This window comes from Neophocaena asiaeorientalis, unplaced genomic scaffold, assembly GCF_003031525.2.
Source record: "Neophocaena asiaeorientalis asiaeorientalis breed wild unplaced genomic scaffold, Neophocaena_asiaeorientalis_V1.1 scaffold249, whole genome shotgun sequence".
Lineage (NCBI taxonomy): Eukaryota > Metazoa > Chordata > Mammalia > Artiodactyla > Phocoenidae > Neophocaena > Neophocaena asiaeorientalis.
In genome coordinates, this window is record NW_020172625.1 from 10,368,789 (window position 1) to 10,387,744 (window position 18,956).

Genomic DNA, 18,956 nt, shown 5'->3' on the forward strand with positions numbered 1-18,956 from the left:
TTTTTTCTTTCCAAGCCATGAGGTTTGCGGGATCTTAGTTCCCCAACCAGGGATTGAACCTGGGCCCTCGGCAGTGAAAGCACAGAGTCCTAACCACTGAACCACCAGGGGATTCCCCCCACGATGGTTTTGAGCTACAGAGCCTCCCCAAGAGGGCCGTGTTGGTGCCGTTGACTGGTCTAACTTTTCCTCCTGCCACAGTGGAATAAGCTGTATTTCTCATGTTGAGCAGGGAACCTTTATATACTCAAAGAAAATTGCCTACAGTAGCCTTGGCTCCTTAAAAGGGGCCATTTTTCTCCAGAAGAGTGTTCATGCAGCTGCTTTAAATGGCCTTCCTCTGAGGAGTTAGGAGTCTGAGGCGAGCTGCTTTTCTCCAGGGAAACAGAGCTGACATGGCTGTAGCCACAGACAGGAGGAGACGCTTACACTTTTGTACCATCTTTTACTTGTCTGGTTCTCTAGAAAGCAGTCCCAGGGACACGGTCACTGAGAAGGCAGAGAGCTTGAAGCACCTGTCCTGGCCATTCTCCCTGCTTTTCCTTTAAAACTGAGGCCAGACCTGCAAACTGGGAGAAAATGAGTTTAGACGGTTCTCGGAAAGTTCCAAAGGAGTTACATTTAGAATCTTAAGTTTCATGTGTTCTGCAGGCCCGTGAAAAGGTGGAGTTAGCTCTGCTCACCAGACGTGAGGGTCCCGGTACGACCCTCTGCCACCTCCCTCTGGCCTGGTGCTCCTGAGGAGGGCTTTCTTTCCCTTGGGGCTCCTTTGGGTCTGTAGGGGGAGATGATGAAGGGGAAGAATGAGGAAGCAAGGGTGCACCTGGGAATCTTACTGCTTTGCTTCCAAAGCCCAGGACAGAACGGGGAGAGCACGGGCTGCAGAACTGGGAGGACTGTTTGTGGATCCCGTGTCCCATTCTACAGAAGCTTAGGCTGTGCAGCTGCTGAGCTTCTGTAGAACGGGCTGCCGTGCGGCTCAGGTGGACACGGCAGAGATATAAGTAGCCTGTGTGTGTTTGCCCGGTGCATCCACACGTGACGGTCGGGAGGACCGCTGGCCGTGTTCTCAGACACACTTTTTTTAGTTCGTCTGTTCACACGAGCCTCTGAGGCCCTCGGTGATGCCTCGGCAGGAGGCAGCATGGTGGTCCTTGATGTGACTTGTGGCATGTGACGTCACCAGGTCCTCAGAGTGAGAAAAGTTGAGCATTTCTTTCCCCACCGCCAGCCACGCAGAAATTTCTGATATCACAGTTAATTAGCTGCTTTCAGCAAAAATTACCAAAGGTAGGGAAAGGAGGAGTGCAGATTAGAGTTGTGTGTGTTTGAAACATTGCCCTAGAGCTTTTTGTTGTTTTGCGGGCTTTCTACCCACTACTATTAGAGCAGCAGTCCCAGTGGTGGGCAGGAGGTGGGCTCCGGAATCAGGCTGCCAGGACTCTCAGCCCCCATCCCCACCCCAGCTTAAGCTCTCAACCTTGTTTTCCTGATCTGCCCAATGGGAGCAAAGGAAACAGATCCAAAGTCTAAGAGCTCTGAGAAACAAGGGATTTTTGTGCTCGATTGGTTGATAAACCTGCTTTGAGCTGCCATGAGACACTTTATAGGATTTGTCCAGCTTACCATGAATCTTACACATTTGCTGCAGGAACGCTACTGTGTTTAGGCACTTCTTCAGGCTCTAATGGGGTTTTTACACAATGTATGATAAATGCACCCTGTTACCTTTCTAAAATGTGAACATTTCTGAATTCTGAAACACTGCCTTCAGAGCTTAGGATGAGGGCTTATGGACCAGTCATACTTGACGTCTTAGACTTGCTGTGAGGATTTACGTGACGGTGCTTCTACAGCATTTAACACAGCACAGGCTCAGTTGCTGGTGTGTCTCCCAGGTTGTAATGTTGGTTAATTAACGCAGGGAAAGGTTATCAAAGCCCAGTGCAGGAGAAAGAACAACAGAAGCAGAGCTCCTGTCCTGTGAGCGGTGTGACCTTCCTTGAACAGGTTCCTTCACGTCTTGGGCCGCAATCTCCTCACCTGGAAAATGCATAATAATTTGTAATGTCCCATCCATAGATAATATGAATGAAATGAAATTCATAGATAATGTAACCTCCCTTTTAGAAAAATTTTTCACAAAATAAGCAAAGTATTGCCATAAATATAACACAAGGGAGAAATAAAAGGAAAGCAAGCTAAGTAAAATAGGTTGACAGACACACACTCACACACACATGCAGAAACCACCATGCTCTACGGCCAGTGTGCAGGCTGATGGGAATGTGATTTATTGGCAACCCACATCCCATGAATAGCATTGATGCTGACGATTTTCCAAAGTCATGAAGCTTACTCGTGGTAAAGTATTGGACAAAACAAAATACCGTCTTCTCTCAATTTACAGAATAGTTGTATTCTTGGACTGTTCAGTGTGTATTAGAGCGTGCAGCTAAAGTCCTGTGTTTTTATATAAATTAGAGTTGAGTCCCAGCCTTTAGACACAGTTGTTATATGTACATGAATGTCCAGTGGGATATTTGAAAGTTGTGCAGGATGTAAAACAGCTTGTCCCGTGTAGGACTATCCTTTGCACGGCAGTAGGTCCAGCATCTCTGACTCCTGTCCGTCAAATGCCAGGAGCTCCATCAGGACCATTGTCATAGACAAAATTGTCCCCACTAATTTTGAAAATGACCTCTAGCAGGCACTGCTGCCCCATGGCGACCCACTGGGCTAGCTGCTGCCTAGGGCTCTGTAGTCCTGAGGGACCCAGGTCGCCCACCAGCAGTGCTGCCCTGTTGACCCCGTCTCCCCTTTCCGGCTCCTCTCCAGGCGCAGCTGATTGCACAGTCCATCGGGCAGGCATTCAGCGTGGCATACCAGGAGTTCCTCAGGGCCAACGGGATTAACCCCGAAGATCTCAGCCAGAAGGAATACAGTGACCTGCTCAACACCCAGGACATGTACAACGATGACCTGATCCACTTCTCCAAGTCGGAAAACTGCAAAGATGTAGGTACTTTCCAGAAGCTGTTCTCTGAGCTGGGCCAGCCGGGCCCACCCGCGATAGAAGTGAAGGCAGAGTGGCTGGGCTGAAGAGTGAGCTCAGGCCCATCTCTGTCTCACCTCACATGAGGCCCGATAAGGACTGCAGCCGAGGGCCGTGGCCAGTGAGACAGGGCGTCGTCTGCTCCCTGCAATCCAGAGCTGACTTTGGGGTGGGTTCCAGAGGCAAACGGGACCTGAACCCTGCCCTTTACCAAGCCCACAGTCTAGGAAAGGGCACAGAAGATTTTAGATGATGGTGCTGGTACAGGCACTCGTCAGAGACAGCTGTACTTGGCAGATTGGAGCCGATCTCGGCTCTCAGGTCTCCGATGATAAGTGCTGTGCTCCCCCAGGGACCGAGCTCTGCAGGAGTGTCTGGAGGAAAACGGGGCCATCTGATCTGGTCTGAGGTCTGAGTATTCTTTGGAAAGTGTAGAGGAGTGCAGAGGGCTGAGCCAAAGTAACAGAAGCATGAGGGTCTGAAAGCTCAGGAATTGTCTGGGGAGCCACGAATGAGGCAGCCAGGCTGCAGCAGGGGTTGTGCATAGGAGAGGATGTGAAGAGGCCAGTACAGGCTTTGGGTCAGAACTGGAGGGCTTGAGAGTCCAGCTGTGGTGAGGGGCCTGGACTTTATCCACTAGGTGTGAGAAAGTGATCTTTCTATCCACTAATGAATGTTAAGTGTCCTAGGCTCCCTGGAAGCAGAGCCTGAGATGGGAATTCTTGTACATGGGATTTGGGGGAAGGGTGCACTCAGGAAAAAGTGAGTGTGGGCGGCAGGGTGGTGGGGATGCCAGGGAGCAATGTGACCTTGCTGGAGATGAGCATCATTCCGATCCAAAGGGAAGCTCCAGCTCACACATCGCAGGACGGACCTTGTCCCACCTAGAGCCAAAAGAGCTAGCAGGCCTTTGTAGCCTGTACTAATCAATCATTGACACCAAGGTCAGACGGAGGTGTGTTAGGGTGCTTGGGCTGCTGTAACAAAGTTCCCCAGACAGGTGGGGCTTCAACAACAGAAATGTATTGTGTCACAGTTCTAGAGGCTGGAAGCCCGGGATCAAGGTGTCCGCAGGGTTGGTTCCTTCTGAGGGGGGAGATCCATTCCAGGCCGCTCATTTGCTTGTAGATGGTCATCTTCTCCCTGTGTCTTCACTCTGTGCATGTCTCTGTGTCCAGATTTCCCCCTCTTGTAAGGATACCTATCATATTGAACGAGGACCCACCCTAATTATTTTAACTTGACTGCCTGTGAAAAGATCTTATCTCCAAACAAGGTAATATATGCCATGGAATATAGAGAGGACAGGACGCATTTGGGTTGGAGTCATCAGGGAAATGTCTGTCATGTTTAGTCAAGACAGGAATAGGGAAAATGCTTTGATTTCTGTTGCTACCCTGGATGGTTGCTGATTCAGGCTTTCTACATGTTTTCCTCCTTTCAGGTCTTCATAGAGAAGCAGAAAGGGGAAATCCTAGGTGTGGTGATTGTGGAGTCTGGCTGGGGATCCATCTTGCCAACCGTGATCATAGCCAACATGATGCACGGAGGCCCAGCGGAGAAATCGGGGAAGCTGAATATTGGGGACCAGATCATGTCCATAAATGGCACCAGCCTGGTGGGCCTGCCTCTGTCGACCTGCCAGAGCATTATTAAGGTAACTGGAGATGGGAAAAATCAAACTCTCTTGTAGACCTGAAGTGATATGAAGTCATCAACATTTGAGCGTATTTTAAGTGTCAGGCACTGAGAAGGACACAAATACAAAAGGCATGGACTTGCACTTGGGTTGTTTACCATCAAGTTGCTATTTACCAATTCCTCCCTGAAATTGTTTTTTCAGGGATGGTATATCTGGCTCACATGGCATCACTCACTAACACCATGCCCTCGCAGACATCACTAATCAATCACAGCATTCTGTCCCATTAAGCCCCCACTCAGCCTCAACAGAATTTTCCTCAGCTCAGTAATCAAGGCAATCACTTATAGCCAGCTGGGTGTTCTTGAGATGACTTGCCATCCCTGTTACAAATCATGGAAATGCTTCAGATCCCCGGGCACTTTCCTTTACTGTGATCCAGGTGAGTGCATCCTCCCCAGAGCCTGCCTAACATGATCCACACATGCCACGTAGAAGGAAGGAAACTGGTACGGTCTGTGTACTCCTTCTAAAACCTGAACATAATTACTTCTTGTTCAGCCTGAATTGATACTGTTCTGTGAGGCTGAGAAGAGCTACTTAAAGGAAAATTGAATATGAGTATTTGAGGGCAAGAAATTAGATTTTCTTAGAAGTGAAGTATCCATGTGTAGTCTCTTGAGTGCATTGGAACTCGCTGATTGCATGGGAAGTAGGAACAAGTATATTTTTCCTTCACTACAGTATCTGTAGACCCTGCCAGCTCTGTACCAAGCAGTGTGGTACAGGCAGACTAGGATCCTATGACTTTCTTTGGTTCCTTGGGGTTTCCTGAAAGACTGCTAACTAGAATATAGCTCTGTATGTGTGTGTGTGAGAGAAAGAGAGAGAGAGAATAAATGTGAATTTATAGAATAGTTATTCTAAGCAGAAGAAAATCACAAAAGAACATCCTTGGCCAAGGGCCCTGGGATGGAGGGGAGGTCAAGGTGAGTGTATAGGCCAGACATGTCTACCTCGTTGCATTTTTTGTTTGTTTTTTATGTTATATAGGAATTCATCTTTTTTTCTTTCTTTTTCCTGCTTTTTTTATCAGTATTTTTTATTCAAGTATGGTTGATTTATAATGTTGTGTTAATTTCTGCTATACAGCAAAGTGATTCAGTTATACATATATATACATTCTTTTTTTAATACGTCCTTTTCCATTATAGTTTATCATAGGATATTGAATATAGTTCTCTGTACTATACAGTAGGATCTTGTTGTTCATTCATCCCATATATAAAAGCTTACCTCTGCTAACCCCAACCTCCCACTCCATCCCTCCCCCAACCCCCTCCCCCTTGGCAACCACCAGTCTGTTCTCTATGTCTGTGATTCTGTTAATGTTTCATAGATAGGTTCATTTGTGTCACATTTTAGATTCCACATATAAGTGATATCATATTGTGTTTGTCTTTCTCTTTCTGACTTACTTCACTTAGTACGATAATCTCTAGTTGCATCCATGTTGCTGCAAATGGCATTATTTCTTTCTTTTTTATGGCTGAGTAGTATTCCATTGTGTATATGTACCACATCTTCTTTATCCATTCATCTGTCAATGGACATTTAGGTTGTTTCCATGTCTTGGCTATAGTGAATAGTGCTGCTATGAACATAGGGGTGCATGTATCTTTTTGAATTATAGTTTTATCTGGATATATGCCCAGGAGTGGGATTGCTGGATCATATGGTAATTCTATATATTTTTAGTTTTCTGAGGAACCTCGATACTGTCTTCCACAGTGGCTATCTGACCAACAGTTTAGGAGTGTTCCCTTTTCTCCACACCCTCTCCAGCATTTGTTGTTTGTAGAATTTTTAATGATGGCCAACCTGACTGGTATGAGGTGGTACCTCATTGTAGTTGGATTGCATTTCTCTAATAATTAGCGATGTTGAATATCTCTTCATGTGCCTATTGGCCATCTGTATTTCTTCTTTAGAGAAATGTCTGTTTACGTCTTCTGCCTATTTTTCGATTGGGTTTTTTTGTTTCTGAGCTGTGTGAGCTATTTGTATATTTTGGAAATTAAGCCCTTGTCAGTCATATTGTTTGCAAATATTTTCTCCCATTCTGTAGGTTGTCTTTTCATTTTGTTTTGCATGTTTATTTTTTTTAAGTTTATTTATATATTTTTGGCTGGGTTGGGTCTTCGCTGCTGCATGGGGGCTTTGTCTAGTTGCGGCGAGCGGGGGCCACTCCTCGTTGAGGTGTGAGGGCCTCTCATTGCAGTGGCCTCTGTCGCTGCAGAGCACGGGCTCCAGGTGCACGGGCTTCAGTAGTTGTGGCTTGTGGGCTCTAGAGTTCAGGCTCAGTAGCTGTGGCAGTCGGACCGAGTTGCTCCGTGGCATGTGGGATCCTCCCAGACCAGGGCTCGAACCCCTGTCCCCCGCATTGGCAGGCGGACTCCCAACCACTGCGCCACCAGGGAAGCCCTGCCTGTTTATTTTTAATGAAACAAATCTAAATCCTCATAAGATAATCACACCCAGAAAGAAATAGTTCTTTTTGGGCTCATTTCTTTTTGTTATAAATAAATTCTACCTCTTGCTTAACGTACATTAAAGATAAGATTAAAGGTCCTAGTTTGAACATGTATATTCATTCAAACATGTTTAATTGGGTTTCTGTTAGCCTGAGCTGAACTGTGAAGAAGCCAGAATGAAAAAAAATAAATATAAAAAGCCAGAATGACAGTATGCACATGGAGGATAATTTATAATTGAAAGGGTTCAGTGGGCCCTAATGGCAACATAGAGGTGAAATGCTAAGAGTATTTGGAGTGGGGGAGCGGAAAATCTTGCCTGATTTTTGGGGTTTTTTTTTGAGGTACGTGGGCCTCTCACTGTTGTGGCCTCTCCCGTTGCGGAGCACAGGCTCCGGACGCGCAGGCTCAGCGGCCATGGCTCACGGGCCCAGCCACTCCGCGGCATGTGGAATCTTCCCAGACCGGGGCACGAACCCGTGTCCCCTGCATCGGCAGGTGGACTCTCAACCACTGTGCCACCAGGGAAGCCCTACCTGATTTTTAAGGTGGGCCTTGAAGGAGGAGTTACTCAGGTGGCTAGCAGAAAGGAAAGTGGCCTTTGGGAGTTTCTTCTGGAATTGATGGATGGTGGACTGGCTTTGTGTTGGGAGAGGTAGGTCTGAGCCAGCCTGAGACGGCTGATCTGATGGTGTGATAATGTGCGGAAGCCAGGGAGGGCCAGGAGTAGGGAGAAAGGACCCACCCACGTTTGGCTTCTCACTCACACATGCCAAGGTTCACAGATGCCCTCTCACACCAGGGAGCAAGTTACTTATTAAACACCGATGCATGTGTGAGAACTGTCGAGGGGCCATGGGAGCCAGAGATGCCTCAGACACAATCCGCACCCTAAGGAGCTTGGCCTCGATGGGGAGAAGGGAATGAAAGGACTGATGATAACAGTGACTGAGTGCTGTGCGCCTGGACCATTCTGAGAATGTGTGTGTTCACTCGCAGAACCCTACAGCAGCCTTCTGTAGGGTAGGTACTATTGTGTAAGTTAGGAAACAGGCACAGAGAGATGATATAATCATTCGAGGCCACACAGTGTGTCAGTAGTGCAGCCAGGTCACTCGGCCACCCTGATATCGTTCCAGCGGTGTCTGTGGTCAGACCCTGGGGCAGTGGTTCTCAACCTGGGGGATCCTGACCCCTTGACCCCCGGGGCGTCATTTGGCAATGTCTGAAGACAGTTTGGGTTGTCACGACTAGGGAGAAGGAGATGCTACTGGCATCCATTGGGTGGAGGTCAGGGATGCTGCCAGAAATCCTACAATGCACAGGACAGTCCGCACAACTAAAGATTATCCAGCCCAAATGTCAACAGATTGAGAAAGCCTGCCTGTGGGAGATAGTTCAGGTGTGGGAGAGAAATCTGGAGAAAGGGAGGTCGGTGAGGGAGGGAGGGGCGGGGGGGGGGATGATCTAGGTCAGGAAAGGCTTGGGGAGGAGGAGCCAGAAGAGAGGATAACTTGAGTGCAGGTGGGGCTGGGGCCTGGGTGGGAATAAGCAGACCTTCCTGAGGACTGGCAAGGCTGCATGCCTGAGCCCATTTACACACCTGCCCGGCAGTGCCCAGCCCTTGGCACTGGTCACCTCCCTTCCTCTTCATAAAAAACAGCCTGTGAGGGAGGGTGATGGCAAATGCCTGGTTCACAGATGAGTCATCAGCTACTCAGAAGGTGCAGACAGCATGCCCAGGACACCCCAGCTGACGGAGTCCAGATCCCCGTCCACCCCTCCCTGCCTCTGCACAAAGGAGGCAGACGAGGTGAGGGAGGCTGTGAGACCCATGGCCTGCCTTCCCCTGGTACCACACGGGGACTGGTCTTCTGTCCAGTGCATCACACATCAAGGTGGAAACAGACTAGCACAGGGCGTAATTGGCGCACTGTCTGAGCAGTTTCCTAAGGGGAAAAGGTTTGTTTGCACAAGTAGCTGACCTTTGATGTCTATAAATGGAGTCTCTCTGGAATCGGAAAATTAAAAGGCCATGTGTTGATGAAAGAGATGTAACTGATGAAGATGGAGAGGAAGAAAGCCAGCACCTCTGTGGCCACCCTCGGCAGAGAAGTACTTAGCAGGCAGGCCCCAGCTGGGACACAGCTGCCCTTTCTCAGCACTGCAGGATGCACTGCCTTGTCGAATAGAAAAGGGTGATTGGCCCTGTCCCCTTCTCCCCCCAACCCCGAGAATCTTCCTACTGATTCCAGCTAGAATTGCCAGTACCGAAGAAGACGTTTAATGGGTTGTCTCCTTGTTTTTAAGTTCTGTAAAAACGTATCTTTTTTGCCTGCCCCTGAGCAGGTACTCAGACTGCCCCACCCTCACCCCTAGGCCCCCGCAGGGGGGCATTCTGGGCTTCTTCAAGGCTTCCCATCAGTATCGCTTGTTTCAGTGTTACGTCAGTGCTCCTTGCGATGAGTTTAGCGAGCAGCTCTCATCCTGGAAAATCAGTGCTTAGCAAACTTGGATTGAATCACCCAGGGATCTTATTAAACTGCAGGTTCTGATTCGGCAGGTCTGGGGTGGGCTTCTGCATTTTCAACAGACTCCGCGGTGATGACATCGCCAATAATGGGCTTCGAGTGTTCTGCATCTTGCCACTTTAATGCATGTTGACCTTTTCTCTCCCCTGGCTATAGGGAATAGAGTATGTTTCTAGAATAGATTACAGGTATTGAATTATTTTCTTTCTTCCCTAGCTCTTATATTTCCTGTCATAGTTCCTAAAGCATAATTATTGGTAGGCAAAGCATGTTAGCAGACCGCCTGTTCGTGCCATCGCCTCTATGGTCGTGCCCTCCAGATTTGTTTTCTTTTTGAAACTAGAGCACCGCTTCCTTACCTTCCACAGGATCATCAGGGGTCTGCTTTCCCGTTGCTATAGAGACCATTCTGGCTTCTCTCCTCTCCCGTTCCCTCTTCCCTACTCTTTCCTCCCACCATACTTCTTAATTTGCTACACCATTCCACTGTTGTCATGGGGACGAAATGACCATTTATTTAATTGGCACCTCCAATAAAGTGGCAGCTGAGAAATCCGAGTTAATGGGACCCAACTTGTAGCATTGATGGGGAACAGCAGAGCAAGTGCGTGGTCTGGTTGTTTCAGATTTGCCATCTCTCTGGGCTTCGTCTTGCAGCAGATATCCCCAGTCTAGAAATTCTTTCACTGAGGGACAGATCAGCATCTTAAATCAATGTACACAAAAGAACCCACCGGAGCGATGTGGACTTTTTAGGTTAACAGAGAAAATAGAGTCATTCTCTTGCTTTTCAGGAGCTCTCCAAGGTTTTCCTGTACCTCACAGACATACCTGAACAACCCCAGTGTTTCATAGGTGCAGATATTTAAAGCGGGTAGCTCTATCTGGAGGGTTGTGTTTCTGACAACATGCTCCTTATTTTCATCATCCTTTGCTCTTGTTTCCCACACACTCCTGGTCTTGTAGTTTGTGACGTGGGGAGAGAAAGGGGAATGGATTCTGGCTGCCCTGCCTGTGCCCGCAGCCCTCCCCTGAGCTTCCGGAGGCCTGGCTCCACCAACTCCCAGCGCCTAACACATGTGTTGGCACATTGCAGGTGATCCATACATATCTACTGATTGAGTGATAAAGAGGGGGCTCTCAAGGGAAAAAGAAATATATGCACGAATGGTATCTGAGCAACACCCCCAAAAGAGAAGCCGATTTGTAATGTTAGAAATAGCTGTTTCTGAGCATGATGGTTGAGATGTGGTGTTGTCAGCAGACATGCTTAGGAAAGAATAAAAATGCATAACAAGGGCTGAGATCGTAGCAATTAGAAGTGGAAGAGCTCTTAGTAGGTTTCAGCATTTGTTTTGAAGATGTGGAGACTGAGGTAGAAGGTGGAATAGAGGGTCTAAGACCCTCCGGGCTGTGGTGGAGGAAACACAGCTGCAGCCCAGGTCTCCTGACCAAGCAGAGGCCTCTTCACCCAGCCCCGCCGGTCCCACTGTTAGGGGAGGAATTCCAGCACATCCCCGTGGGCATGGGTGACGGGACCTGCTGCTGTGCGGGAGGCCCGGACCTCCGCAGACTTCCTTCACCCCAGGAGAGTCGCCCTCTGCACATTCTGTTGCTCTCATTTGAAAACGTGTCTTGAACCGGAGAGGTTTCCTAGAGCTGTTCCAGAAACCACGGAGGGATGCCGGTAACAGCTGCCTGCGAGTGCGCACACGTCACCACAAGCCAAATCACAGCCGTTGGGAGGCTCCCGTCCTGCAGAAAACAGCAACTCAGGACACTGAGGAAACAGCTGGGGGTGGGGAATTAAACTGACCTCCTCAAAACTCACACGCTGAGAGGACAAGCTGGAATCACCCAAAGGAAGTGGGGCAGCCAGGGAGCCGGAGCCCTGAAGTCTCGCCAGGTAGGCGAGTAAACTAAAAACACGGCCCCGTGCAAGGCTGGGCGAAAAGGTTGGGGGCACAGCTTCATCCTTCTGTCACTCTCCCTGGCTTCTCTGTCCAGTAGGCTTTACTCATGAATAACACACACCCTCCCATTGTCTATATGGGGAATCACGGTGTAGGCGAAAATGCTCTGGGTTTGAATACAAATAGACGTGGGACAGAATCTTGCTGTGGGTGAACTTGGGTGAGTGGTGAAGCCGCAGTTTCCTGCTCTATAAAATGGGCATAATTAGAGCTGCCAGTTTGCCAAGGAGATTAAAGGAGACAGCTCCTGTGACTCCAGGTCGGTGCCTGGCAAGAGTCAGCGTGCAGTGACAGGTGGTTTGGCCAGTTTCGTCATCAGGATGGGTTTTAATGGACAGTGACCTTAGGGGTGCTCACACACATGGGGGTGGCTGACTGAGCACCAGGCCAACTGGCTCTGTCACCCTCCCCCTGGCGTGGCTAGCCCATGCTCTCATGTAGCACACTGGCCACAGGTATGAGTAGTAAACTGACATCTTTGACTCTGATCATCCCTGAGTGCATGTGAGTTCATTGTTCTGTGGCAGTGGTCTGTACCAGTTCTCAAAAATTGAGTGTGTCGCCAGGAAGTGTGTATCAAGTCATTGGGAAGACTCATTAACACACAGATTGTTGAGTCCTACCCCTGGTGTTTCTGATTCTGTAGGTCTGGGTGGACCCTAGACTCTTGCTTTTTTTTTTTATTGGAGTATAGTTGATTTGCAATATTGTGTTAGTTTTAGGTGTACAGCACAGTGATTCATTTATCCATATGTGTGTGTGTGTGTGTGTGTGTATACATATATACATTCGTTTTCGGATTCTTTTCCCTTATAGGCTATTACAAAATATTGGGTATAGTACCCTGTGCTATACAGTAGGTCCTTGTTGGTTATCTATGTTATGTATATAGTAGTGCGTATATGTTAATCCCAGCCTCCTAATTTACCCCTGCCCCCACCCTGCATTTCTAACAAAACTGTCCTGGTGCTGCTGGTGTGGGGTGTCCCCACTTTGAGGACCTGTTGGCCAAGCACAGGGGCCAAAAAAGCCCCTATCCATCCCTCAGTCTAGAGTGTATCCTCATTACTTAGAAGCAAAAGTTGTTGTTGGTCCCTCCTGTCACTCAGAGGGGCATGTTACACTCTTGCCACAAATTCTGTTGGCACCAAAGTCATCTAACACCACTTTCACCTCTCTGCTTGCCAAGGTGCTTGTGAGGAAGGCAGAGGCTCCCTTATCCCCATCCGGCCCCCACTGAGCCTCAGACGAGGCAGGTTTAATGTCCACGTCTGTGTCCTCATCCGTAAAATGTGAAGCAGAAGTCCTGACCTCCTGCAGAGACAGTGTTTGCAGACTGGTCGGAGGGTGACAGTTGGCCACAGCTGTTGTGGAATTTACAGATTTCTATTTATAGACTAAGAGGCGATCACCCTTTGGGCTGAAATGGATTTGTCATTGTCCTCCCACTTCGCCGATAGAGGGCACACACTGGACCGGTCTGTGAATTGATGGGGCAGAGGGGGTGAGGGGGGCATCTCCAGGGGATACGACGGACTTGGTGGAATAGAGCCTACCTTTGCCAGTCCCTCCTCTGTTGGTGCAGAGGCTGTCCACTCACCCCACAGTACCGTCTTTTAGGAAGAGCTTCTCCCCTCAGCTCTGGCCCTTTGGAGGAGTGGACCTTGGCAGGCCTGGCGCTGTTTCCCAATCAGCTGGCCTCACGAGCTGGGAGTGCAGTGGGACAGGCATCAGACGGGAGTGCTGAGTTCTCCCCGCCTCAGCTCTCAAAGCAGGTCCTCCAGTCACAAGCGGTGTGGTCTCTCTACCCTGGCCCTTTCCCTGTGTGCCATGATGGAAGCGGGTTGGAAAGCACCTGCTGTTGGCCATTTGGTCTGGACCATCTGGCAAGTGGGAGTTGCCTGAGGCAGAGCACACAGGCTGGGGAGATGTCGGGGGGCGGGGAGAGTTCATTTCGGGACTGAATTACTTTTGTCTGGCACCTTCCCCTTGGGTGAGGCTTACAAGTCGGTGGCGGGACCAGCAGGAGAAGCAGCTTCCCACCGCCTGAATGAGGGAAAGCGTAGCTTTGTGATGATTTTCTAGGGGTTCTCCTGTGCAGACCCGGGCTCTGGTCCCTGCTGAGCGTGTGTTCAAGGGGCAGGAAGACAGGCCTGAGCTCCGCTTAGATCAGAGTGGGGTGAAGGAAGCTCTCTAAATAGGCTCAGAAACCAGATGGAGTCCCTCTTTATCTTTAAAAACCAATTTTGCCTCTATACTCCATTCCAATTTAGAGGGAGGGACGAGTTACCAGGGAGCATGAGATCGGAGATGACCATTAAGCCCTATTTCGTCCTACTTCCCTCTCCACCAGCGCTGGTCCTACCACCCTATTCATTCTCCCAAGGAGGCCTTCACTGACTGCAATCCTGCCTCTGTGCCCTGCTTCCCCCCAGATGCTCGTGGGAATGTCGATAAACTGTAGAATCCCTAACAGGCAGAGAGAATGGGGAAGCAGGACCACCAGGGGCGAGAGACAGCAAGCCCTGATGAATTGGGCTGTCGTGTGAATTAGTTGTCCTTTGTTAGAAAAGGAGGAATTGCTATGAGTATGCGTTTCAGAGAAAAAGTTCCTTTCGTGCTTGTCTCCCACCTGACCAGGAGAGAGACTGTGCATCCTTCATCTTTCAAGCCAAAATGCACATGTGGCAGTTTCCCTCTTAGCTGCACAGACGATCGCCTTTTTCAGATGCCTTGAATGCAGCCCATTTCCCAAAATGAAGACATTGCCCACAGAAACTGGTCTCTGCGTGGGCTGAAAGGGCTCCACGTAAACCTAATGGTTTTCTCCCCTAGGTTGACAGAATCTAGCTTGGACTGTCCGACGCAGGCGCTATCAGGCTGGACGCAGGGCACTGTGGAGTCAACGAAGAAACCGAGGCTCAGTGCAGCATCTTTTGCCTTTGGTGCCGTCTGCATTTATCTCTTGTTGGCATCAATGGTCATCGAATCCCCTGTGCTTTATTCACATTTCAGGGCTTGAAGAATCAGGCCCGGGTCAAGCTGAATATCGTGAGGTGTCCCCCAGTGACCACCGTGTTGATCAGGAGACCAGACCTTCGCTACCAGCTGGGGTTCAGTGTCCAGAACGGAATCGTAAGTACAACCCCACACCTTTTCCAAAAGTCTGACACATGAAACCGTGGCCCAGGGTTTGGGTTTTGGGGCTGTTCTTGAAAGCTGGTCATTTTCCAGAAAGAATCCAGCAAGGAAGGGACGAATGGTTGAAGGCAGACTCACTTCCTCCATGGGCAGAGAATTCTGTGCCTTCTGTGGGGGAAGAGAGGGACCCTCCCAGATCCATGTGCCCCAGAGCCCAGCGACTCTGTGATGCGCAGGGTGACCCTCCCAGCTGCCAGCTTGAGATAGTTTGAGGAAAGAGCCCTGGGGGCTGGGCTTCCAAACCCTTGGTGATACCAGCGCAGCCCAGGCTGAGAACCCAGCCCTGTGGGTTATGCCTGAATGATCTCTGCCTTGCCTTTTTAACCTGAATTTGGCACTTGGGAGATAAAGTGTACTTTCATCACCTGGATGTCTGCCTTCAAATACTTTCCTTTTTTTTCTCCTTTATTGTGATAAAACATACACAACATTAAGTCTGCCATTTAAACCATTTTTAAGCATACAGTTCAGTGCCTTTAAGTACATTCCAAAAGTGGTTGTGTCCATCAGTGCTATTTCCAGAACTTTTTCTTCATCCCAAACAAACACAAACTCCATAGTCAAGACTACTCCCTTTTTGTCCTGGTTTGCCTTGTTCTGGACTCATAGTAGATCTGGGCTTCGGTGACAAATCTGTAACCTTCTTGATATTATAGCTTTTGGATGTGCCCTCCTTCTCTCTGCATTCATCTTTGCAGATAGAAAAACCCTATTCTTTTTCCTCCCTTTTTTTTTTTATAAATTTATTTTATTTATTTTTGGCTGTGTTGGGTCTCCGTTGCCGCGCATGGGCTTTCTCTAGCTGCGGCGAGCAGGGGCTAGTCTTCGCTGCGGTGCGTGGGCTTCTCATTGTGGTGGCTTCTCGTTGCAGAGCATGGGTTCCAGGCGTGCGGCCAGGGGGCTAGTCTTCGCTGCGGTGCGTGGGCTTCTCATTGCGGTGGCTTCTCGTTGCAGAGCATGGGTTCCAGGCGTGCGGCCTTCAGTAGTTGTGGCTCGCGGACTCTAGAGTGCAGGCTCAGCAGTTGAGGTGCACGGGCTTAGTTGCTCTGTGGCTCGTGGGATCTTCCCCGACCACGGATCGAACCTGTGTCCCCTGCATTGGCAGGCGGATTCTTAACCACTGCCCCACCAGGGTAGTCCCCTGCATAGGCTTTTAAAGAAAGGTGCACGGTCAGGAGTGAAAAAGTCAGCTCTGTAAATTCAAACCATGTTCTTTTGGGAAATTCCGATTGCTTTGTGTGTGAGGTAGGGGTGGCTATAGCCTGCAGCGCTGAGCCCAGAGCTCTCCCCCAGCCTGCAGCCTCTGCCCACCGCAGTGCCTGGCTGCACTGAGACGAAAACCAGCCATGTTATCATTTCTGCCAGAGGGAGTTTGAACAAGAACCACTGAGTTGGGACAGCCAAAGGGAGCTTCTGCCTTCTAGGTGGCCACGCTTTGGAACACGAAGTGGGGTTCTAGCAGGTTCTAGCCCCATTTTAACTCAGGTAACTGTGACCCTAAAAAGTGGGCTGCTAGCATTACACAGTTCAGTGTTTGAGTCCCAGATAATACTAAACTGTGTTACACAGGCTGACAGTTTGAAACCATTGGCAGCTCTGTGACAGGCCCAAACAGCTCTTTTTACCAAGACTGAGCTGGGATGAAAAGTACTCAGAATTCACTGTGCCGTGACATCCAGTGACGTGCTGCGTCCCCTGTGCAGAGTGCGAGAACAAGGGGGCCATCTGGGCATCCAGAGTCCTAGCTCTTATAAAAAGAAACAAAGAGATGTAAATGTCCACAGCCTGACCGTGGCAGCTCCTCAGAGATGACAGTGCTGGGGATGGGGGATTCTAGAAAAGATAGTCTCCCACCCCCACCCAGTTCCCTAGCAGGCGATGCAGGCCAGGGTGGGTAACTTGGCCTTTGACTCTGATAGATCTGCAGCCTCATGCGAGGGGGAATAGCGGAGAGAGGAGGTGTCCGCGTGGGACATCGCATCATTGAAATCAACGGGCAGAGTGTGGTCGCCACCCCACACGAGAAGATCGTGCACGTCCTCTCCAATGCTGTTGGGGAGGTAAGGGAGAGTCGGGGGCTGGGGGTCCCCTGGTGCGCCCGCCCCCTCCACGAAGCCCTCCTGAGTGTCCCTCCCTGTCCTCAGCACACCTCCACACTGAACAGTCTGTCTTGGACCAGAATTTAAACCTGGTAACGTCCTTCCCTGTCCTCAGCACACCTCCACACTGAACAGTCTGTCTTGGACCAGAATTTAAACCTGGTAACGTCCTTCCCTGTCCTCAGCACACCTCCACACTGAACAGTCTGTCTTGGACCAGAATTTAAACCTGGTAACGTCCTTCCCTGTCCTCAGCACACCTCCACACTGAACAGTCTGTCTTGGACCAGAATTTAAACCTGGTAACGAGTGGTTATCTTAGAGCTGCTCCTCAAAATCCCATCACGTCACCCTCAGCCTTCTCCTCTGGCATCACTTGCCCACCTCCTCTTTTTAATTCTCCGACCTGGGCATCTTCCCGCCATAGCTGCCCAAGTTCTCTCCATTCTTCCCAGCTAATCCTGCCAAATGTGCCTGGAAGATTTTAAGTCAGATTCAAATCTAATCAACAGCTCCCCAGAGAGAGTTCCCTGGTATGGCTGGGCAGGGGTCAGAACAGCTGTTCTGGGGCTGATTTCCTGCCAGGGGGAGGGAGGGAGGCAGGAGCAGCAAAACCCCACAGTGGTCCTACTGTTTTAAGGGTTTTGTCCTTTTGAAAAAAAAACAAAAAAAAAAACAGGCCTGGTGAGAGCAAGAGATTTTGGGAAATAAACCACCTTACCTGGTTTTCATTGTTCACTCTCTGTCACCCCTAACTTTTTAGAAGCCCATGGATTCCGTACTTCCTGGAGGCCACTTGGGTCAGGCCCCTGTTAGGAATGGTGGGGGGATGAGGGGTGTACCTTTCAAAGGCGTCCCACGGCAAGAGGTGCTGCCTCTCCCGCTAGCCCTGGGGCAGTGCCCACACAGCTCTCAGAGCCTCGGTCCCCCCGCTAAAGTGCGTTTCTGCCCTCAGATTCACATGAAGACGATGCCGGCTGCCATGTACAGGCTGCTGACGGCCCAGGAACAGCCCGTCTACATCTGAAGCCACGCCCCCGCCCCCGGGCAGCATGCATGGAGGACTCTCCTCACTTGTGGTTGTGTTTCTCGTGCTACATCTGTGTGCCCACTGAGACATTCCCCTCTCATACCCAGCACTCGGTTTGACACAGAAGGAAAAGAATCCACAGAGACCTCCTTCTCTGTCTCTCTCTAGTTTGGTTTTTTTGTTGTTTTTACCACCAGGGAAGTTTTGTATGCACTCCCTTGAGGCTGGAGAGCAGCCAGTATCCACCCAGAATCTGCCCAGGACCCTTGGGGGTCCTGGAGAGGGTTGTCACCGCTCAGGAAGGATCTTCCCTTCCCAAGAGGTGCAGACCTCTTAGAAGGAACTCCTAGGGGTGGTGAAAAAGCCGATTCAGCAGTGCCTACGATCCAACCACTGATCTCTGCTCTCTTCCAGTCAATTTCTGGGAATATGGTAGTAACAGGGAGGACCAGCCTGTGTCTTTATGGATATGCCTGCCCACCATGTACGTGGGGCATCATACATTATTTCTGCCCAGAATTTCTGAGCCAACCTTATGCCTCTTCTGTAGTTTTAGTTTCAACATAATTGTGTTTTCTAATGCAAACCTTTTCACCCAGGATAGAAGGGGAACTGCCGTGGACAAGAATACCTTCGTGTTGCAGAGAACTGGGCGATTCCCAGGGCACCCGTGGCTTCCCAAGGTTAGCAACCATTAGCTAAACACAGGCAGGTGCTTCCTGCCTCCTTCTACATCACACGTACGTGCACAGTCTCACTTGCACATATTTCAGCCTTCCCTCCTCCCTTCCGCCAGTGAGGCACCCAGAGCCCCTGGAAAACCCACGTCACCTCCCTGTGAGGCCCCTTCCCCCAGCAGGTGAGGCCTGCAGGGACTGGTGAGCCCTGTCT

At 49.7% G+C, this 18,956-nt stretch overlaps 1 protein-coding gene across 1 annotated transcript in view; it reads left to right on the forward strand.

The window, feature by feature from the left end:
* Positions 1-18,442, forward strand: part of APBA1 (amyloid beta precursor protein binding family A member 1) — a 74,448-nt gene extending 56,006 nt beyond the window's left edge. Inside the window, exons 8-12 of the mRNA XM_024738996.1 lie at positions 2,839-3,018; positions 4,500-4,712; positions 14,751-14,870; positions 16,856-16,996; positions 17,991-18,442. Coding sequence (XP_024594764.1) covers positions 2,839-3,018; positions 4,500-4,712; positions 14,751-14,870; positions 16,856-16,996; positions 17,991-18,062 — 726 coding nt within the window. The 3' untranslated portion in view covers positions 18,063-18,442. The remainder of the gene's footprint in view (positions 1-2,838; positions 3,019-4,499; positions 4,713-14,750; positions 14,871-16,855; positions 16,997-17,990) is intronic.
* Positions 18,443-18,956: the final 514 nt, after the last annotated feature.